The sequence below is a fragment of the Nyctereutes procyonoides genome, unplaced genomic scaffold, assembly GCF_905146905.1.
Source record: "Nyctereutes procyonoides isolate TBG_1078 unplaced genomic scaffold, NYPRO_anot_genome, whole genome shotgun sequence".
NCBI classification, from domain to species: Eukaryota; Metazoa; Chordata; class Mammalia; order Carnivora; family Canidae; genus Nyctereutes; species Nyctereutes procyonoides.
Genome location: NW_026575137.1, coordinates 14,819,530 through 14,845,679, shown reverse-complemented (window position 1 = coordinate 14,845,679; position 26,150 = coordinate 14,819,530). Strand labels below are relative to the sequence as shown.

Genomic DNA, 26,150 nt, shown 5'->3' with positions numbered 1-26,150 from the left:
ATCAAAAAGAGAATGGAAGTAAACGACATATAAATTTTATAACTTGTGTTTCTTATCTCCTTGCCACAACGGCACTTACTTTAGGGACTGGAGTGGCAGTTGGTATACTACATTATTAGATGTTGAATTGCCATCCAGCTCCTAGGAAAAACATTGCACTGCATTGTTCTGTCATTCTGTTTCATTTGTGTGTAAAAATTAAAACTGCTTTAGCTATGTGGAAATAAAAGAACTCAAAGAGGAACAAGCAAAAGGTATTTATTCAGAGCTTGTTTAGCAAGGGAGTCGGCCACTATCATCTGCATTTGGTAGAGATTCAAAGGCAGGCAAGAGGGGAGGGGAGGCTGTATAGTGAATAAAGGGGAAGACTTCAGGTATGCTTCGATTGGAGGTTGTTGGTATGGGGGAGCAGGAAGCAGGCTAACTAGAATCTAGAGGGCATCCTATGTGATTGGTTTGGGAAGCATATTTGACTTTCTCTAGTTGGTCCTTAATTGGAAATAGGGGGAAAAAATAAGAAAACTGGCAGTTACTGACCAATTCTTGACCATTCTGGGGCTATGGCTGCAGAGATGGTGGTTCTGTTTCCAAGATGGGTTGCTGCAGAGAATTGAGTCAGAATTCTGTTGGCATATATGGTCTGGCCGTTGTCCACTTGTATATTCAGACTCACGGCCATATGAAAAGTCTCATTACCATTAAAAATTAAAATCACAATGATATAAATTTCAGCTTTTCGTGCTATTCCTACTCATATTCAGAAAAGTTTAGAACTAGGCTTACATGGGACCCTACCACACCAAACTCAAGTAAGGACTAGTACTTTTAAATCATTAAGCAGGTAGGATGCCTGACATTTTGCTTTTGAATGTTCACACACACACACACACACACACACACACACACACACTAGCACATCTCTCCAGCAATATTTGGGAGAATCATTGAATAAATTCTTGCAGCTTCACCTTCTGAGCAGGCTACAGAGTAGCCCTAATGCAAATTAATCTTTGTGGTTTAGGTCAGCCCTTGAAACATTTGGTTTAGGGTTCATATCTGAAACCTGATCATTTTTCTTTGTCCACAGCAGCTTAACATGATATCATTTCTATCCCATGGTTATATTGGCTTCTCATTACAATTTTAGCTGTTTTGCAGGGGGCCTGAGATACTTTCCAGAGTTCCCCAAATTGAACTACAGGTATACTACAAAGTCTATTTTTAAGTAAGGTCATCTCAAACATATCTTTCAAATTTGCTAACAATATGTCCTGAACAGAGTAAACAAAGAAACTTAATTCCATTTATGCAGATATAATTCCCCTTATAAACTTTTGGTTCTGGACAGCATTAGTTTTCAACAATGATGCAGAGTAGTTGTAGAAAAAAAAGGCATTTCTGGAAAAACTAGCTAGTTTGGGGGTCAGAGACAGAATATTTTAAAAATAAATAAAATCTAGTCATCAGGGAAATGTGAATCAATTCCACCAGGAGATAATCATTTCACACCCAGTGGGATGGCTATAATAAAAAAGTTAGATAGTAACAAATGTTAGTAAGGATGTGGTGAAACCAGAACTCTTAACTCACTGCTGGTAGTAATGTAAAATGGTTCAGCCAATATAGAAAACACTGTGACAGTTCCTCAAAAAGCTACAAAGAGTTGCCAAATAAACATAGGATTACCTTTTGATCCAGCAATTCCACTCCTAGGTATATATTCAAGAGAAATGAAGACATATATCCACACAAAAACTTGTACATGGATGTTCATAGAAGCATTATTCATAATAGCCAAAAAGTCAAACAACCCAATGATGAACAAACTGTGATATATCCACACAATGGAATATTATTCAGCAATAAGAAGGAATGCAGTACTGATTCATGCCACAATATGGATGAAACTTAGAAACGTTATGCTGAGTGAAGGAAACCAGTCATGAAAGCCCAATGTATGATTTCAGTTATATGAAATGTCCAGAATAGGAAAATTCATAGAGGCAAAATGTAGGTTAGCAGGCAAGAGATGAATAGGGGAGAACAAAGGGTATGGGGTTTTTTGAGGTAATAAAAATGTTCTAAAATTGATTTTGGTGATAGTTGCACAACTTTGAATATATTAAAAATCATGGAAGTTATACTTTAGGTAGGTGAATTGTATGATATATGAATTGCATTTCAATAAAGCTATTACAAAAAATAAAATTGCCAAAACATTTGAATAACTTATAACCTACAAATTTGCTTTCAAGTTACAGTCTTTGTGATTTTAGGGTTGTTTTTTAAATCTCATGAGATTATTTTTAGAGGGAAAGCTTACATAGCATGGTTGTTAAAGCGCAAAAGGCTTTGGAATCAGACCTGGATCAACTTGTGGCTTCAACTCTTTGACGCTGTTTGTTTTTGAGCAAATTATCTCACCTCTGGAAATCTCAGTTTCCTAGATTGTTGGGAATAATAATAACAATCTCTTAGGGGTATTGTTAGAGGCCCATAGTTAAGTACGCAATAAGTGTTAGCCACACTTGATGACAAAACAATTGACCTCTTATTGATGTGGTTATCTGAAACAAGGATAAACAAATCTTTTCTGTGAATAGGGCACAGTGGGGAATGATTGCAATGCAGAGAAGATATTTAAAAAAAATATGCACTGAGTGGCATGCACTCAGTAGGGGATAGTGGGGGTAGGAGGTAAATAAGACGGATCTCTTTCAATCCCCAGGAATTTACTATCTGCTAGGTAGCATTGAAGGTAGTGGGCATACCTCTCTGTACAGGTTATTTTTAATATTAATATGGTTTTAAGATAAGAATTTTTACCAAGTATACAGGAACAATAGGAGAGGCCAGTGAAAGGAATTAATAGGAAGGTACACTAGAGAAGATGACACTCAAGCTGAGTATTGAAGAATGAGAAAATTTTGCTTGAAAAAACGGCAGAAGGGCTTCCCTGGCAACAGAAACCATGCAAGCAAATGAATGCCTAAAAAGCCTATTTATATGTCAGCTCTCAAATTTACATTCCCTAAATTCCAGGATTCTATATCAATTGCAAATTCAGAATCTTCACTTATAAGGCTCATAAACTTCTTCAACTCTCCCCACAGCGTGGTCCACTCACAGCTTTCCCCATCTCCAATGATGGCAACTCCATCCTTCTGGTTGCTCATGCTCAGCTACTTTTTGTTTCATTCCCACAACCAACTTATCAGGAAAATACACTTGGTCCTACCCTTAAAATATATGCAGAATCTGAGTTCTTCTCAAACCTGTTACCGCTACCACCCTGGTCTGAGCCACTATCAATCAGCTCTTGTCGGCTTCTACTTGCGCCATCTACGTCCTGTAGATAGCACCCAGAGTGATCTTTTTCAAATAACAATATGATCATAATACTTCTCTGCTCAAAACGTCTATGGTTTGCATTTCACTCAAAATGAAAGCTGGGTCTTTGCAAGGGCCAACAAAATCCGTGATTTTTTGCCTCCCACCTCCCTTTCTTGCCTTTCTATTTGCTTCCACTACTCACCCTTGACTTCATTTGGCGCTCTGATTTTGTTTGGTCAAACAGTGGCTTACAGTTTCATTTTTGCTCTTTGCCTAGGCACTATTGAAAAGGCTATAACTAGGCAGGTATTATGGTTCCTTGCTCTAGAAGCACCCATTGTCTGACTCCTTGCTTGCCTAAATTCACATACCCGCAGGACCCTGACAGGTCTCGGATGTCCCTCACAGTGTAGGAAGCAAATGTGGAGACACCAAAGGTTTTAAGGAGGTCATATTGGTATTCAGAGAGTTTTGCGTTCAGCATGGGACGTGTATTTAAGGGAAACTCCAGTGGAAGCAAACAGTGGAAAAGGGAGAAGTTAGGAAACTTTTACAACATTCCACACGGGAGACAGTGCTAAGGCAATGGTATGGTAGTTCATGGGAGTGGGGAGAAGATTCCAGATTCCAGAAATACCTTGCTGTAGAATTGGCAAGACCTAGTGCTTGTCTAAATACAGCCTTTTTGGCTTGAGTCACCTAATAGATGAAGGTACCACTTAACATGGGATTTATGTAGATAGATGAAATTTGAAGATAAGGAATGGGGAAAATGTAGATTTTCCTTTTGGCTATTTTTATTTGGAAGCATCCAAGGAAGAGCCACCAGAGTGTAGGTACAGCAAGCAATTGGATTTAGGGTTCTTAGGCTCAGGGGGAGCCTGAGGTGGAAATGTGGTTGGGCTGGAGATTTGGGGTGACTATGACATTTCTAAAAATCACCTTCCCCCATCCCTTCCCCCTCCTAATTGGAAGTACCATTTCTCTTTTTTCTTTTTTTCTTTTTTTTTTCGAATTTCACTTTTTACTTCAATCATAACTTTTCCTGGAACACACCCGATGGACATCCTCCATGTATTCCTTCTCTTCGTCAACAGCCTCCTCCTCGGGTAATTTTCATAGCTTAGATAGATGTTGACCAGGCAGCAGTCGTAACCGACCGAAGCAGAAACGTGGGGGCAGGTCTGGTTCCTAAGGCACGAGGATGTTTTAAGTTTTGATGTGGGCATTTCCCAGAGCCGAGGATGAGCTCCGGCGCTGTGGGTGACTGTCCGGCTGAGGTCGGTGTCCGGGACACTCGCGAGGCCCGGTGAGTCCGTCCTCCCGTCCTGCCGACCAGCCCGTCGGGCCCACTGCCCGCACCCGCTCGCCAGCCGGGCTTTCCCGGTGCCCCGGACCGTGCGGCCTGGGTCTTGAGCGGCGGGAGCAGGCCCGGAGCCGCGGGCAGCCACGGGCACGAGGCCCCCTCGAGGCGAGGCGGGGCCTGTCTCCGGAGGGGCCCCCAGCGCCGGGCGGGAGGAGCACCGGCGGCGGCGACCCAGCGCCCGCCCCCCCCCGCGCCCCCCCGCCCCCCCGCGCCCCGCGCGGCAGCCCCGGGCCTCCGGCGCGCGCGGGGCCCGCATTGTCTCGGCTCCATAGCAACGCGGCGGCGGCCGAGGCCGCGGGGCTGGGAGCGCTCGGGCTCCGGCTCCCGGGGCGAGGGCGGCGCTGCCGGGCGGTGGCGCCCTGAGGGCCCCGAGCGGTCCCGGGCGCGGGCGGCGGCGGCGGCGGCGGCGGCGGCATGCCCGGGAAGCGGCTGGCGGCGGGTAGGTGCGGCGGCGGGGCCCGCGAGGCCGCCCCGGGACCCGACCCCCCCCCCCATCTCCACGAGCGGCCTCCCCTGCGCTTGCGCAGCTCTGTACTGCGGACTGCCCCCCCCCCCCCCCCCCCCCCCGTCCACGGCCCCAGCCGCAGCCCCCGACCCGCGTTTGCATTGCCTCGTTGGCACCGTCTTACTTTGTCTTGCTTAATTCTCCGTTTTGCAGCTGGAATAATGGAAGCCTACAAGGTTAACTCCAGGGTCACAGTGAATTAGTGACCAAGCTGGATTCCAGAGGCCTTTCCTCCCCACTTCCACCTTGAATTCCAACTTAAAATTCAATCCATGTGCAGAGAATGAACAGAGGGCCAAAATTTTAGTGAGCTTGCCCATGTGTAAAGCAGGGCTAGGTGCTGTCTCAAATTATTTCATTTACTTTAAAAGGAAATCAGATTTGAGTGAGATAATGTCATATTTTATCTTGTTTCAGAGCCACCAGATATTACAGAAGAAGGACTTGTAAGTACAATTTAGAGGGCTGTTTTTTAAAATCATAGATTGTAGAAAAAAGCTATCTATTTTGTTTTCTCCTTTTTGCCAAATGAATACGATGGGAGCTTTGGCTTGGTAACAGTGGTGTTGAGTATAAGGCATTTTTACAATCTTTAACAGGTCCAGTTTTAAGAAGAGGCCAATTCATTTTTATGGTGGATGCTATTTACTGTGAAAGTTCTTTTACATGAATGTCCTCATTTAATTTCTCTAAACTCTTTAATGACTCCATGTGAGAGGTAGGTTTTATCTCCCTGGTTTTACTGTGACATGGCTGTGCAGTTCCGGGTTGTGTATATATTGATGACGTTGGTTGATAACCAGTGGTCAATTTATAGTTATAATTACTTTCAAAATGTCTTAAATGTTTTCAGGTCAGACATCTGGTGGGTTGAGTAGTAATAAAGTACTTTGCCAAATACAGTATGTACTTCCTCATTTAGGTGAGTGCTATCTTTAGGATGGATTCTATTTTAATTCCTGTTGTATATTTAAGGAACTTGCTCAAAGTTAAACATCCAGTTAGGAGGTAGCAGAGCCTATTTCCTACTAAGGTCGGAGTTTGATTCAAAGAGCTCTAACCACGCTAGGGTCCAAGGGCAGGCTGCCCCATGATGGGCACTTTGGCATAAAGATTATTTTGAGTTAAAAAGCAGTTGAAACCCAGCAGATTCAGGAACAGCTCTTCACGTCTCCCATGACTGCCTAAAAAGAATTTAGGGAGAGGCCCTGCTCCAGGTAGAGAGCCGTCACCACAGGGAACTACATCATATGAACTAGGTATGATAGACGGGAGGGACCTGGCAAGACCTGTTTGATCACAATCCTCCATGTCCCATTGTTTCCAATAGTTTACCAAACATTGACTCTTTCTTTTTCATGTTCTTGTGAATTGCACTCTTTCCCTTTGAAGTCCTAGACCCCTACTCCTTCTCCTCAGTACAGAATGACATGTATTCCTCATTTTGCCTTTTTATGGAATTTCCATGTTCTTGTGAATTCCCCATATGTACACTATTAAATCTGATCTCCAGTTAATCTGCCCCATGCCAATGTAATTCTTAGTCTAGCTGGAAGACTTGGGGGCCAGAGAAGAGTTTTACCTTCCCTTAACCACGTCTTTATGTTATTTGCCTCTGTCTTCCAGCACTTATTTCTCTTGTTGGCCAATTATCCTATGTGCTTTCGGTTTTTTTAGTCAACAAACTCGAGTGCCTGTCTATCCACAGGCAGTACGAGATTCGATGTAGAAGATAAGACCCAAAAAGTTTACAGTCTAGCAGGGAGGGGCTGTGATAGGAGAGGGCTAGAGGCTGCATCTGCTAGCACCTTCCATTTTCACCCTTTTAGACCTTTGGTCCACTCCTGAGAGAGAAGGAGACAGACAGATAAACATCAAGATAGAGGCATAAATAGCTTGTCAGAAACTCCACCCATCTTCATGTTGCCTTGGTGTAACCCTGCGTAGTGGCAGATTTCTTTAAATTGCTTCTGGAACTGTTCTTCATTCCCAAGGGAGGTGAGCATTTTCTGGAGCCGACCTTTCCTGTACAATTCCAGCATAAACTCTCTGAGGAGCACTTGGCAGCATTGCATTTAGTCTTGTGAGTAGCCTGCTAACCCCTTCAGGTCTTTGTGACTGGGAACCTGTAACAGCTCCAACACTGTTAGCCACTCCTCTTTCTCTTGGTGCCTCCGGTATCAGGATCTCCTGGTTCTCCCATCTCTCCTGTTTATGTCCCCATGTTCTGACTTCTCTTTACCTCGGATAGTGTTGACCTTCTTCAGGACTCTGTTCCACAGGCTGTCTCTGGGGGAGCTCATTCTTCCATAGTTTAAGCTATGCTTATTTTGTAGGGCTTCCGGATATATCTGTATGTCTCCAGTCCAGAACTCTGTATCCGTTGGGTTATCGGGCACCTTCATCATCTGGATGCCCCTGCATCACCTCCACAATCACATTCCACCCTCTGTTTTTTCAAGAGTGTGATCAGGTGAGCATATCTCTCTGCTCCCCTCAGTCCTGTGCTGTTTTTCTACCTCCTCTTCTTGCTTTGGTGAATGGTGCCACTGGCTATTCAGGTATGCAAGCCAGAACGTTCCTTCCCCTTTCTTTAACTCCTGTCTGCAATCCTTTACCAAGTTCCTTTCATAGCTGGGTCATTTTTTTCTCCATCCTCACAGCTATTGTTTTATTTCAGGCCCTCATCCCTGGGCTTGGACATTGGCGGTAGTCTTAACCGATATTACTGCCTCCAGTATTACCTCTGTCAACTCCAGTTTTTCTTGGCTTAATGCTTCAAGTGCAAACTCCTGTGCATTGACTGCACTGGGTGATGTTGCTTTGCTCTACCTTTAGATTCTCCTCCTCCTGTCACTCCTCCCCGGGCTGTCAGATCGCTATGGACTCTTTAAAAAAACTTACCACATTACTTGATTGCTCAACTCTTCTAATCAATCCTGCTACTTATTGAATGCTGACTGCATGCTAGTATTTAATCTCCAGACAACTCCCATTAGGTGGTTATTATCACCCATGGTTCACAGATGAGGAAGTTGAAGTCCACAGTGTTAACCAGCTTGGCCCGAGGCTACACATGGAAGAACTGGCAGCGCCAGAATGTCAGACTCCTCCCTTCGGCATTCAAAATCCTTTCTAGAACTTTTTTTTTTTTTTTTTTTTTAGCATTTTTTAACCTTACCTCCCAATACTTTCCGTGTGATAGACAATGTTCCTACTGTTTTGGGATTATAGAATACTTCCACATGCCTTCTGCTCCAGACAAACTGCTCCTCTTGCCTTCTTGCGTTTGCCCTGGAGTCTTGTCTCAGTTGCATTCCTGGCCCCCAGCTGTGTCTCTTCCAAGTCTTGCACACCCTTCCAGGCCCAACTCACCACCCCAATGAGAGCTGACCAACCTCATGTCATTTGGGCTGCCTCTGGACTCTGTGCAGCTTGCAGTAGAGACCAGCTTGTGACCGGCTCCTCAAATTCCTGTGCTCACCATGGATTGATTATCAGTAGATGAAATAATTCATGCCTCACACATATATTTACCTCTGTTTGTCAAAAGTATGAAGATTACTCTTTTTCTCATTAAGATTCCTAGAAAAACAATGTGGCAGAGCTCTCTGGTTCCCTCAGATCGATTCTCCCATTTTCCGTAATAGGTGCTAGGCACATTGCTTTGCAGAGGAGACTACATTTTCTAGCCTTCCGCGCAGCTAGATGTGGTCATGTAACCAAATTGTGGTCAATGGAATATAAGCAGAAGTGTCTTGTCTTCTGGAAAGCTGATGTTTACAGAGATTATTTTTAAAAGAAGATTTTATTTTATTTATTCATGAGAGACACACAGAGGCAGAGACCTTGGCAGAGGGAGAAGCAGGCTCCATGCAGGGAGCCCGATGTGGGACTCGATCCCGGGACTCCGGGATGATGCCCTGAGCTGAAGACAGAGGCTCAACCACTGAGCCACCCAGACATCCCTACAGAGATTAAATAACCGACCCACTCCTATGTACACAGCCAGTATGTGGTCCAGCTCCAATAAGAACCTGGGTCTAACTGACTCTAACACACAAAGGGAGAGAAAATGCCGTTTTCTCCTTCCTGCTGGCTGGAATGAGGATGTGATGCTGGAGCTGAAGCAGTCAATAGGATCGTGAGGTAGAAGTGGCATCTAGAGGATGGCAGACTCACAGGGTCAAAGGGGCCTGAGCTCCTGATGTTTGGGAAGCCACAAGGCCGGTCCTGAACTGCTTTTGATTATATAAGGGAAATAAATTTCTCTTATAAGTGAGTGCTATTTTGGTTTCCCATTATTCCCAGCAGAGTCATATACTGCTATAAAGTGCTCCTATATTCACAGGAACTTTTTAAGATTGTATTTTCTCTATCAGTGGTACTTTTTAAAGTACAGTGCAAATAAATAAATAAATAAATACATACATACATACAAATAAATAAATAATACATTGCTGTTGTGGATATCCGTAAAATATTTTAACTTTTACGTGAGATCTTCTTCTTCAAAGGGGAGAATAAGTCTTTTAGAATAAATCATTTGTTTTCAGGGACACATGGCCTTGTATATATTTTAACTTTTTATGAAATTTGCAATTTCTTTACAAAATTGTGAATTCCTATAGGGCTGGTACTGTGTCTCAATACATCTTAATATTTGCTGTCGTGTGTAGCACAACATCCAGAATGTGCTATTAGATGATTAATAAATTTTGGCTGATGGATATTGTCATATATAATAACAATTTGGTTACATGACCACATCCACAAATGGATTTGCTTCATTTGTCTTTTATTTTTAACAAATTTAGAATTGACACACAATGTTAATTTCAGGTATACAACATATTGAATCAACTTCTCTATATGTTATGCTGTTTCTCTTATTATCTTTTTTTGCAAAGTTTCATTTGATACATATTCTTTGTTTCTTAAGCACCTCTCTCTTGGCATTCTTCTTTAGTGTCTTCGTTAACTTTGTATTTGACTGGTTTTTGATAATACTCTCTGAGGGAAAATGTACACAAAAATGTGTATGCATTCAATTTTCTCATTAGTTCCTCTGGGGGTATATTTTTAATTATAAAAGCCATGTATGAGTATTCTTATAAATAATTCAAATAATATAAGTAATAAAGTGAATGCTTCTTTTCATCACTTCTTTCTATCGAAGCCCCTTTCATTTTTGTATTCCATAAAAACCAAAATACAAATCTGTCACAGCAAGAAAAGTAGAGTTTAGACTGCTTTATGTTACATTGGGATTTGATTATATATTAGGTACACACTGAGAAAAGTTTACAGTGAGAGTGATTGCTGAATTATTTTTAACTTTAAAGTGGAAAATCATAATGAAGATTTAATTACTTGACTTTTAAATCTAAATCATATTTTTTTGTGTGCCTTAAAATTTTTTTTTCTAAGATTTTACTTATTTATTCATGAGAGACCCACAGAGAGAGAGAGAGAGAGAGAGAGAGAGAGAGAGAGAGAGGCAGAGACACAGGCAGAGGGAGAAGCAGGCTCCATGCAGGGAGCCCGACGTGGGACTCGATCCCGGGTGTCCAGGATCAGGCCCTGGGCTGAAGGTGGTGCTAAACCACTGAGCCACCTGGGCTGCCCTAAAATGTTTTTTAAAAGATTTATTTATTTACTTTTGGGGGGGAGAGGGAGAGGAAGAGAATCTTTCAAGCAGACTGCCCACTGATCAAGGAGCCCAGTGTGAGACTCAGTACCACAGGCCATAAGATCATGACCTGAGCCAAAACCAAGAGTCAACATTTAACCCACTGAGTCACCCAGGTGCCCCTAAAAAAATATTTGAAACTATGCAGAAAGGTGTGTCAAGCCTCAGAAATAATCTTTGTAGAATAAAAATTTAGTAGTACAATTATTTCTTTTTTGGAAGATTGTCTGATATATGAAGACCTTGGGTTTATTAACTTTAAAAGTAGATGCCATCTAAAAAAGAAAAAAGTAAAAAAAACCCCAAAAAACAACCAAAAAACCCAGACCCCTTTATTTTTACCATTAAAACAGAGACTGTAGCTTCATGCCGTATTTACTGTATTTTACTTGTTAAAAATGATACTCATTTTTAGCTAATCCTTAGCTTGTTCCAATTCATACTCTGAATGGAAGTATAATAAACACAGAGGTAGCATTATATGGAAATGGTGGCGGGCAGGAGCCCGTAGTAGGCACCATTCCTTCTTTTCCCCCAATTCCCTTTCTTGAGAAGGTGTGCCAGAAGTGTTTCCAGCAAGTCATTTGGAAACTGAGACAGGTCCTAGAGGTCTTTTGGAAAGTGTTAGGTGGTTCCATCTCTGTGGAGTCCATTTCTCCGGTTGGAATCAAATTCCCAGATGCTTTCTGGAACTGCAGAAACAGCATTAGAAGTTCCATCAATAAGTTAGTAATCAAGTATATTGTTAAACAACTACTTGCATGTATCGCTTTATCAGGCACTAGTGGGGACACACATTGTTGGTCACTGTTCGTCAAAGTGGTATAGTTTCTGATTGGAGAGATGACCTTTCATGTGAAACAAGAAGAGGATAAGCAGTTTGTATTTAAAGTGTGGATTTTAGGGCAGCCCTGGTGGCTCAGTGGTTTAGCACCACCTTCAGCCCAGGGCCTGATCCTGGACACCCGGGATCGAGTCCCACGTCGGGCTCCCTGTGTTGAGCCTGCTTCTCCGTCTGCCTATGTCTCTGCCTCTCTCTCTCTGTGTGTCCCTCATGAATAAATAAATAAAATCTTTAAAAAAAGGTGTGGATTTTGAGATTTGAATCAAAAGTGCATTAGGATTTAGGGAAGCTGTTTACCTGTGTGCAGGGTATAAGATGGAAGAATAGGTGGTAAAGAGTGTGAGATACACTCTTTCTTTTAAATTAGAATATCAGGTTGTAAAGACCTTTGTTCAGGGAGAAAACCTTAGGGTATTTGGCCGAATGAACTGACTAAAGCCAAGTAGGTATGATTAGAGATAAAATTGAGTGAAAGGGAATTGAGAGTTTCCTTAACCTTCCCCAGGTCTTTGAGAATTTCTTCTAGTAGAAGGAGTGAGACCAGTAATCAAATAGAAGAGTATTGCTGAATAGGCGCTGATTGTAATTTGTGATGATAACTCTTGGGAATGAAAAGAGTCTATACTTCTGGCCTTCATTGCATGAACGACCCTTCCTGTCTCCCTCGTTCATAGATGACGTTCATTAATACAGTACAATTTTGTGAACCACTATTCAGTATGAGCTCTTAAATTTCCCCAAATCTTTTGATGTAATCAAGGCACACTTTCAACAAGCCACTTTGTTTCCTCTTGTGTTCTCCTATTCTGACCTTTTTTGTCTTTTAGCAGTATTTTTTATTTTATTAATATTGTTTTATTAGAGTCATTATTAGGTTGTCAGTCTTTTCAGCTTTCATGTCCTTAGTGTAATCATTCAAGCATTCATTCAACAAAAATGTTGTAATTATTTATTATCTAAAAGATAGATTTATTTATTTATTTTGAGACAACGAGCAGAGAGAGGGGCAGAGTGAGAGAGAATCTCAAGAAGACTCCTTGTTGAGCATGGAGCCCAGTGTGAGGCTCAATCCTAGGATCAGGGGCTCGATCCTAGAACCTCAAGACCATAACCAAAATTAAGAGTCAGCTGCTCAAGCAGCTGAGCCACCCACCATTTAGGTGTCCCTAAATGCATTGGGAATTTCTTTTTTATTTTTATTTGTTTTAAAGATTGTATTTATTTATTTATTCATGAAAGACACACACACACACACACACACACACAGAGAGAGAGAGAGAGAGGCAGAGACACAGGCAGAGGGAAAAGCAGGCTCCATGCAGGGAACCCGACGCAGGACTTGATCCCTGGCCTCCAGGATCATGCCCTGGGCCGAAGGCAGGTGCTAAACCGCTGTGCCACCCAGGAATTCCCTGCATTGGGAATTTAAAAAGTGAGTAAAAAAGTCTTTTTCTTCTAGAAGTTCACAATCCAGTGCTTGAGATGTGTAAACAGATATTTCAGTACAGAGTGTTAAAGATTGTGATGGGGGAACAGAGATGACTACTACTCTAGACTTTGGGGGGAAGAAAAAGGATAGGAGAATAAGGCAAGAAAAAAATCTTTCTAGGTAGAGTGACTAGCATGTGCAAAGGTGCAGAACTGTAAAAAAATTGCTGAGTTGGGGCTGGACAGCTGGGCAGTAGCCAAATTACATTCATCATAAACTCTTTTTGTGATAGAAAGGATTGGGGGCCAGGTGGATCTCTTTGTATTAATTGAGATGTGGTTAGAAAGACTGATTCATAATGTTGTGTGGTTAAGGAGGGGAAGGGAAGATGAATTTTGGCATATTATGACCCAGGAGGGTGAAACAGAGGTGCTTAGTGGATGAGATCCCAAGGTAGTGGTCAGAAGATGATTAGCTGTCCAGAGGCTTATTCTAGAGGTGATAATAGTGATTTGGGTTCTGTCACTTAGTACACAGGAGACTTAAGAAGGCTGTCCATAAGACTTGGACATTGTTTTCTTGTACATAAATCTACCCTACATTATATGACGAAGAAATTTAAACATACAAGAAAGTGGAAAGAATTGTATAGTGAACACCTATATACCCACTGCCAAGATTTCACAATTAACATTATGCTGCATTTGTTTTTATGTGTTTCTATCTTGTCCACCATGCCATCTATCCATCAATCCACTTTTAAAATATGTTTCAAGATAGGTTACAGGCATCCATAAGATACATCAACCCTAAACATTTCTCCCTTTCTCTCTCTCTCAGTGCCTCTCTTTTTTTTTTTTTTTTTTTTTAAGAGATGGAGAGAGAGAGAGAGAGAGCACTTGCACGTGCACACAAAGGGTTGTGGTGGTGGGGTAAGGCAGAAGAGAAGGAGAGAGAATAATTTCAAGCAGGCTCCATGCCTAGCATGGAGCCTGATGCAGGGCTCGGTCTCACAACCCTGAGATCATGACCTGAGCCGAAATCAAGAGTCAGACACTCGCCCCACTGAGCCACCAAGGTGCCCCTCTGTATTCATTAGACAATAACTTCCCATTACTCCACCCAGGCTTCTGGTTACCATTATTCTACTTGCTGTCTTTATAGGTTTGACTATTCCATGGTACCTCATATAAGTGGAATCCTATAATATTTGTCTTTTTGTGTCTGGCTTATTTTATTTAGCATAAAATTTTTGAGGATCATCCATGTTGTTGCACGAATCAGAATTACATTCCTTTTAAGGCTGAATAATATTCCATGTATGCATATACTATATCTTGTTTATCCTTTCATATGTCAACGGATGTTTGAGTTTTTTCTACCTTTTGGCTGTTATGAATAACACTGCTATGAACGTGGATGTATAAAATTTTGTTTGAGTCTCTGCTTTTATTCTTTTGGGCAAATACTCAGAACTGGAATTGCTGAGTCACATGGTAATTATATATTTAGTTTTTTGAGGAATGCCATTCTGTGTTCCACAGCAGCTGCACTACCTTACATTCCCACCAGCAGTGTACAAGGGTTCCAATTTCTCCACATCCTCACCAATACTTATTTTCCTTAAAAAAAAAAATTGTAAAAAAAAAATTGTAGCCAATGTAGTAGGTGTGAAGTGATGTCTCGTTTTGGTTTTGATTTTCATTTCTCTTATGGCATGTGATGTTGAGCATTTTTTCTTGGGTTTGTTGACTATCTTTTTTTGGAGAAATGTCTATTCAGGACCTTAGCCCATTTAAAAAATTTGGATTGTCTTTTTCTTGTTTATCAGATATATAATTTGCAAATTTTTCTCATATTCTGTAGGTTGTCTTTTCACTTTCTTTTTTTTTTTAATTTTATTTTTTTTTTATTTTTTTTTTGTCTTTTCACTTTCTTAATAGAGGTCTTTGATGAACAAAATTTAAAATTTTCATAAAATCAATTTATTTTTTCTTTTGTTGCTCATGCTTTGGTGTTATATCTAAGAATCCATTGGTAAGTAACAGGGTCATGAAGATTCATCTTATGTTTTTTTGTAAGTATTTTATAATTTTAGCTCTTATGTTTAGATCTTTTATTCATTTTGAGTTCATTGTTGTGTATGGTATAAGGTAAGGGTCCAACTTCATTCTTTTGCATGTGGATATTAAGTTTTTATAGCACTGTTTGTTGAAAAATAGTGTCCTTTCCTCACTGAATGGTCTTAGAAACCTTGTTGAAAATCATTTGACCATGTATGAAGGGGTTTACTTTTAGATTCTATTCCAGTGGTCTGTAGGTCTGTTTTTTATGCCATACTATTTTGATTACTATAGTTTTGTAGTAAGTTTTGAAATCAGGATATGTGAGTCCTTTCAAGATGGTTTTGGCTATATGGGGTCCCTTGAAATTCCAGATGAATTTTACGATGAGTTTTTCCATTTCTGAAAAAATGTTATTGAGATTTTGGTGGAGATTATATTAAATCTGTAGATTGCTTTGGGTGGTGTTATCATCTTAACAATATTGTCTTCCAGTTCATAAACATGGTATGTCTTTCCATGTATGTATGTCTTCTCTAACTTCTTTGCAGCAAATATCTTTGTAAATGGAATAATTTTCTTAATTTCCTTTTTGGATATAGGTAACTTTTTAATTTCAAGTTTTATGGTTGAAATGTCTGTATGCAGTTACTAATCAAGACTTTTTAATGATGATCTCTTAAAATTCTTGAATAGTCTCTGTTGGTAAGAACCCGTATCACCTAATAAGAGTTAAAATTTTTAGACTATTTTTTGGTAACCATTCAAAATTGAAAGAGTTGATATTTAAAATTTAATTGTTCTTTTTCTCATGACAAATACTATGTCAAAATTTCTTAGGATAAACAAATTGATTTAGAAATCAATAAAATGTTTCATTTCAAATATTTCAAAATAATGATGAAACTATGTTGCAGTATATGCATACAGTTTTTGAGTGATCATCTTGTATCTAGCTTGGGTAACACTACAGGCATACATGAATTACCAATAGAAAGAAATATCTGATATATGTGAAGGCAGAGATTTGGAGCCATCATCTGTAGCCTTCCAGGATCTCCCTTCCCTCCTTCCTCGAAGCTGTCAGCACTTTTGGCTGTGCACTGTTTTCTTGGACATCTCAAACTCTTCTGGCAGTTTCATGGAACAGTGATATGCTCTGCAGATAGCTAATAAATCTATGTCCAGGGGCTTGAGCAACTCCTTGGCTATGCTCAGTGTCTTACAGAGGAGCAGTGGGTGTGGGATATAACTCATCAATCACCTTCTCCAGGGGAGGAAGATGGACACGAGTCCTAAACAAGTTGCTCACAACCAGAGGTCACGATCCTGGGAGCTCCAGCCATCCCTGGCTGCACCTGGTTGCCTTAAAGGCTGAAGAGGTCCACTGACTTGACCCACTAAATTCCGTTGTCTGTATAGCACAGTGTCATCACATCCTACAGGGAAGCTATGGTCTAGTTACTGGCTTATTTAGAAAAGAGGAAAAAAAAAAAAGACTATGTGTACTTTAGGAAGAAGCAGCAAAAATAAGTGCATCCTGGTAGGTGTGATTTTGGAAATCTGGTCTATTTTATCCACCAATTAATAAGAGTATTCCTAATCTAAAGTGTATCAGTAAAGGATTCCACATTGGAAATTAGATGAATGGCTTTGGTTTAATGTGTAAATGGCTTGCAAGGAAGTTTGAAACTTGGATTATTTTTCTACTTCTCCCATTAGCTAACCTTTATTATGTTTTGCTTTCCACCTTCCTTGCTCATGCATATTTCTCTGTACTCTGCATTATTGCCTCTCATATATGTATTTCTTTTTTTTTTAATTTTTTTTTATTTATTTATGATAGTCACACACACAGAGAGAGAGGCAGAGACACAGGCAGAGGGAGAAGCAGGCTCCATGCACCGGGAGCCTGACGTGGGATTCGATCCTGGGTCTCCAGGATCACGCCCTGGGCCAAAGGCAGGCGCTAAACCGCTGCGCCACCCAGGGATCCCTCATATATGTATTTCTGATTATAGAATTTGACTTTATTTCAAATGCCATTTTCTCCACTGGAGTCTCTTTTGATTCCTCCTACCAGATAATATGTCTCCTTCCTTTGAGAGGAAACATTTAATATTGTAATTTTCTTTTGGTATGTATCATGTTCTTTTGTGGACTGTGGTTTATGTCTGTGTTTATCTTATTTCATCCTTCTTGTTTATAAGGTCTTCTTTGTATATCTTCCTCTTTTAGAGGGGCGAACTAATTGTAGTTCTTCTGATTTGAGGGTGCAGCAAAATAAATTTTTAAGCAAAAAAAAATTTTTACCCACCATAATTAGCTAGCATATATAAACTATTTTGCTTAACCCTCTTTCAGGAAGAAACTTGAGAAGTTTGGACTAAAAACGGAAAAGCTGACTTCACTTTCACAGATGGCACACCTGTAGTACATGAAAAAAACAGGTTTCAAGTGTGTATTCAGTTCTGAAAAAATGTTCCTGCCTTCCATTGCATCATTCTGCAGAGAATCTGTGTTGCTAATTTTGCAGTCAGGTTCATGGAATGATGTAATGGAGGAATTGATTGTAATTCAGTGTTCTTCTTGATTGTACCATTAATAACGGTTACCAGTTTATTGGTTATTCGGAACATATTAATCCCAAATATGGCGACTTTGTTCATTTTAATACAGCCATGTGACTAGATTGTGGAGGCTTTACTGAGAGTAACTAGGCTGCTGCTTCAGATCAAGGCCTTAAATTTTTTTTTAAATAAAGAGTTTTGAGAATAAAGGGTTTATTAAGATCCTTAATAAGGATAAATAAGTAATAAGTGAAGGATTGAATAAAGATTCTCATTATGACAAAATATCTGAACTCATTGGACTAGAAACTTTAGTAGGAAGATGTGCTCATTTATTTAGAGAAATGTAGGTCTTCCTGTGAAAGTGCAACAGGAGGATGGAGCACATTGGACTCAGAGACCATGCTTGCTTCTCTTGTACAACTCCCCATAATAGTAGCGCAAGTGCTGATATTTCATATGGGGAGAAAGTACGACTCAACTTCAGAAAAGAAATACAGATTTTGATGTTTTTGAACACTTTGAGTTTCTGTGCTTGTGAATGCAAACCAAGGAAATGCCCTACAATGTGGCTGGGTTTCGGGGGGACCTGAGGTTGCTGAGAGCAAACCACTCACCAAGGTGTTGAGGCAGTGCTCCTTAATATGAAGGTTTGGGGACCAGACCTCATATTAAGGAGCACTGCCCCAACACCCTCCTTGTTGAGATGAGTTCGGAAATCGAAAGAAAACATTCAGAAACTTTATGATATGGTGACAGTATGTTTGTATCTATTGAATTTAATAATAAGCAATTGGTCTTTTGTCTTATGTATATCTTTTGTTTCCTAGTTCATTTGTCTTGCATTTTACAAGTTATTTGTTTGAAACTTAAGGATTGGGGAAAAAAACAAAAGACTTCATCACATAGTTTAGAAATCATTGAGTTAGAGTCTCTGAGAAGGGTGAGGCATCAGGAAATGAAAATATGAATCCAAGGATTATCTAGAAGTTTCTGACTATGTGTGGCTGGCCATATTCTAGGCAATATTTAGGTTCACTTGATTCTGTGAAGTATACCTTGTGCTTTATAGGTGAAATTTAAAAGTACAATGCTATTTTAGAAAAATTAACAAGGGACTGTACTCCACTACTGTTATTAATTAAAAATACTCATGCTTCCCATCTGAGGATTTTTGATCATGAGCCCAGAAGTGCAGTTTGGCCACCCTTCTTGTAGCACAGTGCCTTCCATCTGGGAGATCCTAAAAATATTTATTAAGTTCAGTTGATTTCTTTTAAGAGTTAGCAGAAAATAGGTAGTTCACCAAATAAAGTCCAGAAAAGTAAAGTAATTTTGAAAGGTAAAATTTGGAAGCCTTTTAGTTGTATACAGCCTCCACCAAATGTTATCTGCCTTGTTCTGCTTTACTGGATCTTTGTGAGTCAGAACTTTGAGAATATATTAATGAGGCACTGCTTTGAATGTAGAAGATTTATGAGATCCTAAGTTGTTTGTTGTTGTTTTAATCATTTGAGATTTTTTTTAGTAAACTGAATCCTTAATTTGTTTTTTGAAAGCTCACAGATTTTTAGTAAGTTCCTTGATATAAATCCTATGTGGGTGGCTATTTATTTATTTAGAAAGATTTTATTTATTTATTCATGAGAGAGGCAGAGACACAGGCAGAGAGAGAAGCAGGCTCCATGCAGGGAGCCTGATGTGGGACTCGATCCTGGAACTCGGGATCACACCCTGAGCCACAGGCAGACGCTCAGCCACTGAGCCACCCAGCTGCCCCCTATGTGGTTATTTATAGCTCTATTCCAGTTGTACTACAAATACTTAAATTACTCTGAAAAAAATCTATTTTCCAAGTTAATATGCTACAGTATTTTCCTTATACTGCAACACTCTACTTCAACAAATTTTTTAAATTGGCCATATAAGAAGAAAATAATCAGCCATATGGAAATAATAGCATTGTGACATATTGTCATCTTTCATGTTAGATTTGCAAAGTGGAAATATAATTATGAATAACAAAATAAACACATGTTCTATATAACATTATGCCATGATGTGCTTTTGACACAATGGAAACAATTGCTAATAAAATAAGGTGTTTTATTTGGAAGAGAGAATTTGTTCTTGGCAGTGGCTTTCCAATTTTGCCAATTTTAAAAGCGACTATGTTGGTGGGTGAGATAGTTACGGAAAAAATATATACAATCTTTGTGCTTAGAATAAATACATTATCAAAGTTTCTTCATGCAAAAATGAAGCAACTCAAATTCCTAAAGCTATCTCATTCTGGAAGGAAACAGTAGAATATTTTCTTTCCTCAGTTTATCACTTCCACTAGCAATTGAAGAAATTTACATTCTGAATTTCATTTTAACTTCAAACACTGGTTCTGTCTTTATTGATTCTGCCATTATTTTTATGAAATATATATAATATAAATGTGAATAATAATATATACACAAATGTATAAAGATAAGTCTGTGGGAAATTTCCCTTGTGCAGTGTTTTGTGTACTTCATTCCATTTAAGTGTCGTGCTATATTTTCCCTGTGTTTTGTTTTTGGCATATTAGCAAAATCTTTTATGAGTATACTCCATTCTATTTTCTTATTTCTTATTTCCAGAGAGTGTAGCACTGTATTCTGTTTATAGTGAGGATTTGCTGTTGATAGACTGAAAAAGATCTGAAAATCTACCTTATTATCTCTTGATATACAGAATTAGGGAATAATATTGGCATGTTATAAAACATTTTAGTATAAGCATGATATCATGTTTTATATTTTTGCAGGAAGATTCTTTGGCAACAGATGATTTCCTTGTGGACTACTTTAATGAATTCCTAAGCCTTCCAGTAAGTGTATTGTTATGTTCTATGGACTTTATTATCAAAGCAAAATGTTATAATCACTGGGTTATCTTGTAGGACAAATATATCAGGAATAATATTTTTTAAAACTATGAATTAAAGCTTTTAGGTAAAGTTTATGTCTTTTTATGGAGTTAATCATTTGGGTTTGCATCATATTTAGGAATTATTGAAGAAAACTGAGTCAGTTGTACCACAATAAAAATGAATGAGTGAATGAATGAAAGAGAAAGCTGGAATTTCTCTAACCATTAAAAGTCTTCTGTACAAGCCCCGGTGGTGGTGGCGCAGCGGTTTAGCGCCGCCTGCAGCCCAGGGGCGTGATCCTGGAGACCCTGGATCGAATCCCACGTCGGGCTCTCTGTAATGGTGCCTGCTTCTCCCTCTGCCTGTGTCTGTCTCTGTGTGTGTGTCTCTCTATGAATAAATTTAAAAAAAAAGGGGGGGGATCCCTGGGTGGCGCAGCGGTTTGGCGCCTGCCTTTGGCCCAGGGCGCGATCCTGGAGACCCGGGATCGAATCCCACGTTGGGCTCCCGGTGCATGGAGCCTGCTTCTCCCTCTGACTGTGTCTCTGCCTCTCTCTCTCTCTGTATGACTATCATAAATTAAAAAAATAAAAAAAATACTTTAAAGGTCTTCTGTACAAAAATTAAATAAATAATAATAAAAAATGAATGTGGATAAACTAGGAAAAAAAGTGTTCCATACAAAATCTGATGCTGTTATATTTGGCATCATTTCAGGCTTTGAACAGAGGCAATAAGGACAAAATATCAAAAGAAAAATTAAGAAACTGTATTTCTTGCTTCCAGGCAATTATTGGCATCCCCTTGGAGAGATATTAATGTGGAATTTGTGTTTAAGTCAACTAGAATTTTATATCAACAGTAAAGAAGACATAGGTGGGTGCCAGATAATAGATTTTTAGTCTTAGAGAGTGGTGACTGATAGACTAGAATTGGGGGATGGTGGGAAAAGTGAAATGGGAGTGCATAAAAACACACTTAGTAAATAAAGTTAATCAGGAATGTCAGATAAAAGATAAGAAAAGGTTTTCATTATTGGTTATGAAAATGCAAAAAACTTTTTTTTTAAAATTTTATTTATTTATTTGAGAGAGAGTACATGGGGGTGGGCAGAGAGTGAGGGAGAAGAAGACTCCCCACTGAGTGGGGAGCCTGACAGGGCTCAAACCCAGGACCCTGAGGTCATGACCTGAGCTGAAGATGCTTGACCAAGTGAGCCACTAGGCAACCCCCTCCACCCCCGCAAAAACACTTTTCATTAACATATTTACCAGGGAAATTTTGGAATATAAATAAGTCACAAGTTATTTTGTTTTGCTTTGTTTTTATTTTTACTTTGTTTTTAAAGATTTATTCATTTATTTGAGAAAGAGAGAGAGCATGGGAGCAGGGGGAAGGGCAGAGAGAGAAAGAGAGAGAGAGAGAGAGAGAGACAAGCGTATTCCTGGCTGAGCAGAGAGCCTGGGCTTGATCCCAGGACCCAGAGACTATACCTGAGCCGAAATCAGGAGTTGGATGTTCAACCGACTAAGCCACTTAGGCACCCCACAAGTAATTTTAAAGGGAGTGGGCCATGATAGCCTCTAAAGCCTAGCCACTCAAAATGTCTTTTGAAGGGAAAGTACTAGAGGCTTTTCCTTGCCTGGATTAGTTTTTGTATGTATGTACGTATCTATATATACGTGTTTGTTGTTTCGTCTTATTTTCCTTTTTCTTTTCTTTTGTTTTTAAGATTTTATTTATTTATTCATGAGAGAGGCAGAGACACAGGCAGAGGGAGAAGCAGGCTCCATGCAGGGACCCTGATGTGGGACTTGATCCTGGGACTCCAGGATCACATCCTGAGCTCTCAGCCATTGAGCCACCCAGGGAGGGAGGCTCTCAGCCACTGAGCCACCCAGGCGTCCCTTATTTTCTTTTTTCCAAAAGAATTTGTTTTCTCTCTTCCTTTTGGCCCACCTAGGCCTCTGGAGCCATTATGGGGGTTAGGTTGAGACACCAAACACACCTCTTCTTTTCTAGCAACAGTCCTGGGTGATATTATAGGATACCTGATGGGTTCTTGTTTGTCTGATTTTTCAACTTTCACCATCCAGTTGTATATTGGGAAAAACCCCGGCAGCATCATGAAACTGTCAGAATTTTGCTCTTCCAGATTGTGCAGTCTTTCCTCTCGGCTCTGCATTCTCCATTCTTCCTCCAATTTTTGTGACATTTTAAAGGGAAAAATCTTTGCATTGGATCTGATTTCAGCTTCTTAAGATTTATATTTCATCAACTCAAGATTTGTGATTACCCTGACTTTTACTTGTTCCAAGACATAAATTCCCCTACCTAACTTTCTTTTTTTTAAAAATCTATTTTAAATTAGGGAAGTGACATAACAATACTAGATAAAATTTACCTTAAATGTAAGAAAAATTCAGCCACAGTCCAGCCATCCAGTGAGGATCAACATTATCATTTTTGTGTGATTCCTTTCAGTGTTTAGGTGAAATGACAGAGTGCCTCTGCAGTCATGTGTTCATCCCACCCAGCAGACCTCTGCAGTTTCACCCTTTCAGTATGTCCCATGCAGCCCACCTGGGTCACTCTTGCCCTATTTTCTGTTTCTCCAAATCCTTCCACTTTTACATTTTCTCTCTCTCCCCTCATTCTCTCTCTTTCATTCCACTGCATCTGCATATGGTACCATGCAATCTACCTATTAATTACCCATGCTTCATGCCACAAGATAGGAGAAGGGGAAATATGGTTATAGGTTTCCAATAAAGAATTTGGGGACAGGGATCCCTGGGTGGCGCAGCGGTTTGGCGCCTGCCTTTGGCCCAGGGCGCGATCCTGGAGACCCGGGATCAAATCCCACGTTGGGCTCCCGGTGCATGGAGCCTGCTTCTCCCTCTGCCTGTGTCTCTGCCTCTCTCTCTCTCTCTCTCTCTCTCTCTATCATAAATAAATAAAAATTAAAAAAAAAAAGAATTTGGGGACAGAGAAGAAAGAATGATGGATTCTCAAACCAAGTTCTGGGAAAGATTCTAGAACAGATTAGTAATGTTTGGTTTATGGGCACTTAACTAAGAAGTAGAAGTCAGCATGAGTTTGCTGAGAATAAGTATGCCGACTGATCTCTCTTTTTTGGAGTGTTTTGGACAGGCATTTTAGGGGAAATGCATAAATTTAACATATTATGGTTTCAGGAAAGCATAATAATAATAATAATAGCAGCCACAATAATAATACAAATAAATGGAACACTGTTACTTCCTACTCAAAACACTCAAAAGTGGCTTCTCACTACACTACAAATAAAGTGGTATATGTGATCTGGTTCTTGCCATCTCTTGGTCTTTATTTCCTATGCCTCTTCCCCTCATTAGTTCTTTCCCAGCCTAACTGTCCCTGTTCGTATTTCTCAGCCATGAAATATGCCAGGCATACTCAGAGGCCCCTCCAGGCTGGGGTGTTTTTCCCTGAGATACTCGTATCACCTTTTCCCTGATTTAAGTCACTTCTGTCCAGGAAATATTTCCTCCCATCTCTAGCTAAAATAATACATGCTCCACTTAGGCTCATTTATTTGTCTCCAAACCCCTTATCGTTATCTGTGAAATGCGTTTTCAAATATTTGAATGGATTCTCTAACTATATCCAGTAGGGGTTGACTCTTAATAGCCTAACGAATCAAATCCACATTCCTGGCATGGAGTTTAAGATCTTTGCAATTTGGCCTCTATCTAACCTTCCTGGTTTTACCTCTAGCTCCATACTGCTTATGTCACCGTGTGGGATCTTTCCTGTCTTGGCCCACCCCTCCCCCCGACACCTGTTCTTCCTGTGCTCGTCCTGCAGTGTAATGGTTAGGAATGGGAGTGAGGCAGAACTGTTTGAGTCTAGCTTCTCAGCTCACTACCCATGTGATCTTAGACACATCATTTAATTACTTAATTCCTTGGTTTCCTTCCCTGTGAAAACAATGTGCCTATCTTATAAGGTTGTAATGAAACAAGGTAATGTATATTAAGTGCCTGGCACAGAAGTAGTGTTCTTTCTCTTTCTTTTTTTCCTTGACTAGCTAGACCATCTCATCTTCCATTCCTGAAACATGAGAGGCATTCACTCCATAATGAGACTGATGGATCATCATCAGTCTAGAGAATAATCTTCTGCACCACACAAATTTGTCATTGGTGTTGACTTTTCAGATTATTTTTATCAGGGTCTTGGATGAAATGTTGCAAGTGAACTAGTGTTTTTCCAGCTTAAAGTCACTCAGCTAATAGATGACAGGGTCCACCCAGGTCCATATGGCTTAAAAACTTCTTCTACTACATTGTAATGACTATAGAACTCACAGCAGTGGGATGAACTGAGAGTTTCAATAACAGAATCTGGTCTTGTTTTTCTTGTGGTAATCTGAAATGGTCTAAAACAAACCTAATGTGTCTTTAAGGTGCATTAACAGAAGTATAGTTAAAATCAAGAAAAATATTAGTCTGGAGCATAAAAGGCACCCAATAAATGTTTTTCTGAATCATATTGAGTTGTCAGACCACATTTGGAATATTGTGTTCCATTCTTGGTGCCATGGGTTAAGAGTTGCTCTGCCAAACCAGGCTTGGGGAGACTCAACCAATGAACACTCTTGAAACCACGTCAGATGAGGAAGGGTTGAAAGAAGTATGGATGTTGAACCTGGGTTGGGGAATGGGTAGAAGTGTTGAAATGGATCAGCTTTTTCCAATTTTTTTTTCTTTTTCTTTAAATTTTTATTTATTTATGATAGTCACACAGAGAGAGAGAGAGAGAGAGAGAGAGAGAGAGGCAGAGGGAGAAGCAGGCTCCATGCACCGGGAGCCCGACGTGGGATTCGATCCCGGGTCTCCAGGATCGCGCCCTGGGCCAAAGGCAGGCGCTAAACCGCTGCGCCACCCAGGGATCCCCCAATTTTTTTTTCTTTTTCCAAATATTTCAAGGTCTGTTTGAAGAAGAGGAGTTAACTTGTTCCATGAAGCTAAAGGCAGAACCAGGGCCAGCGTTTATGAGGATATTTTTTCCTAGAAGAAAGGTGGTTTGAAGTTTGCTTCCTAACCGTAGAACAGAACAATAGGGCTAGCATTGGTCACAGGAGTCAACTTTCTGTCATTGAAGGTATTCAGATAGATTGTTTTATGGGGATATATGTATCAGGTAGGAAATTAGATTTTTCCAGTGAAGGAAAATTTGATTGATAGTCTCTATTTTTATCTCAGGAGCTTCATTGTAAATTTCCTGGGGCCAAGGATAGGTCCCTTTCTCCTGTATCTCCCAAAGCTTCTTGAGGATGATTCTGTTTTTTATTTGCAAACCTTCAAAAAAAATCTTAAAGATTTTTTTTTGAAATAAACCTTCTAATCTTCTGCCTCCCCTCCTCTACCATCTCCACCTCCATCCCAAAGCCCCAATAATA

General features: G+C 40.0%; 1 protein-coding gene across 9 annotated transcripts in view; it reads left to right on the top strand.

Annotated features, from left to right (window-relative positions):
* The first annotated feature begins 5,052 nt into the window (after positions 1-5,052).
* RGS22 (regulator of G protein signaling 22) overlaps positions 5,053-26,150 on the top strand; it is a 128,631-nt gene continuing 107,533 nt past the window's right edge. For 8 of the 9 annotated variants that reach the window (XM_055303410.1, XM_055303412.1, XM_055303413.1 and 5 more), the window contains exons 1-3: positions 5,072-5,138; positions 5,622-5,650; positions 20,600-20,662. In XM_055303410.1, the coding sequence (XP_055159385.1) occupies positions 5,114-5,138; positions 5,622-5,650; positions 20,600-20,662 (117 nt within the window). In that variant the 5' untranslated portion in view covers positions 5,072-5,113. Of the gene's footprint in view, positions 5,139-5,621; positions 5,651-20,599; positions 20,663-26,150 lie in introns of all 9 variants that reach the window. The other variant, XM_055303408.1, reaches the window with a different exon arrangement.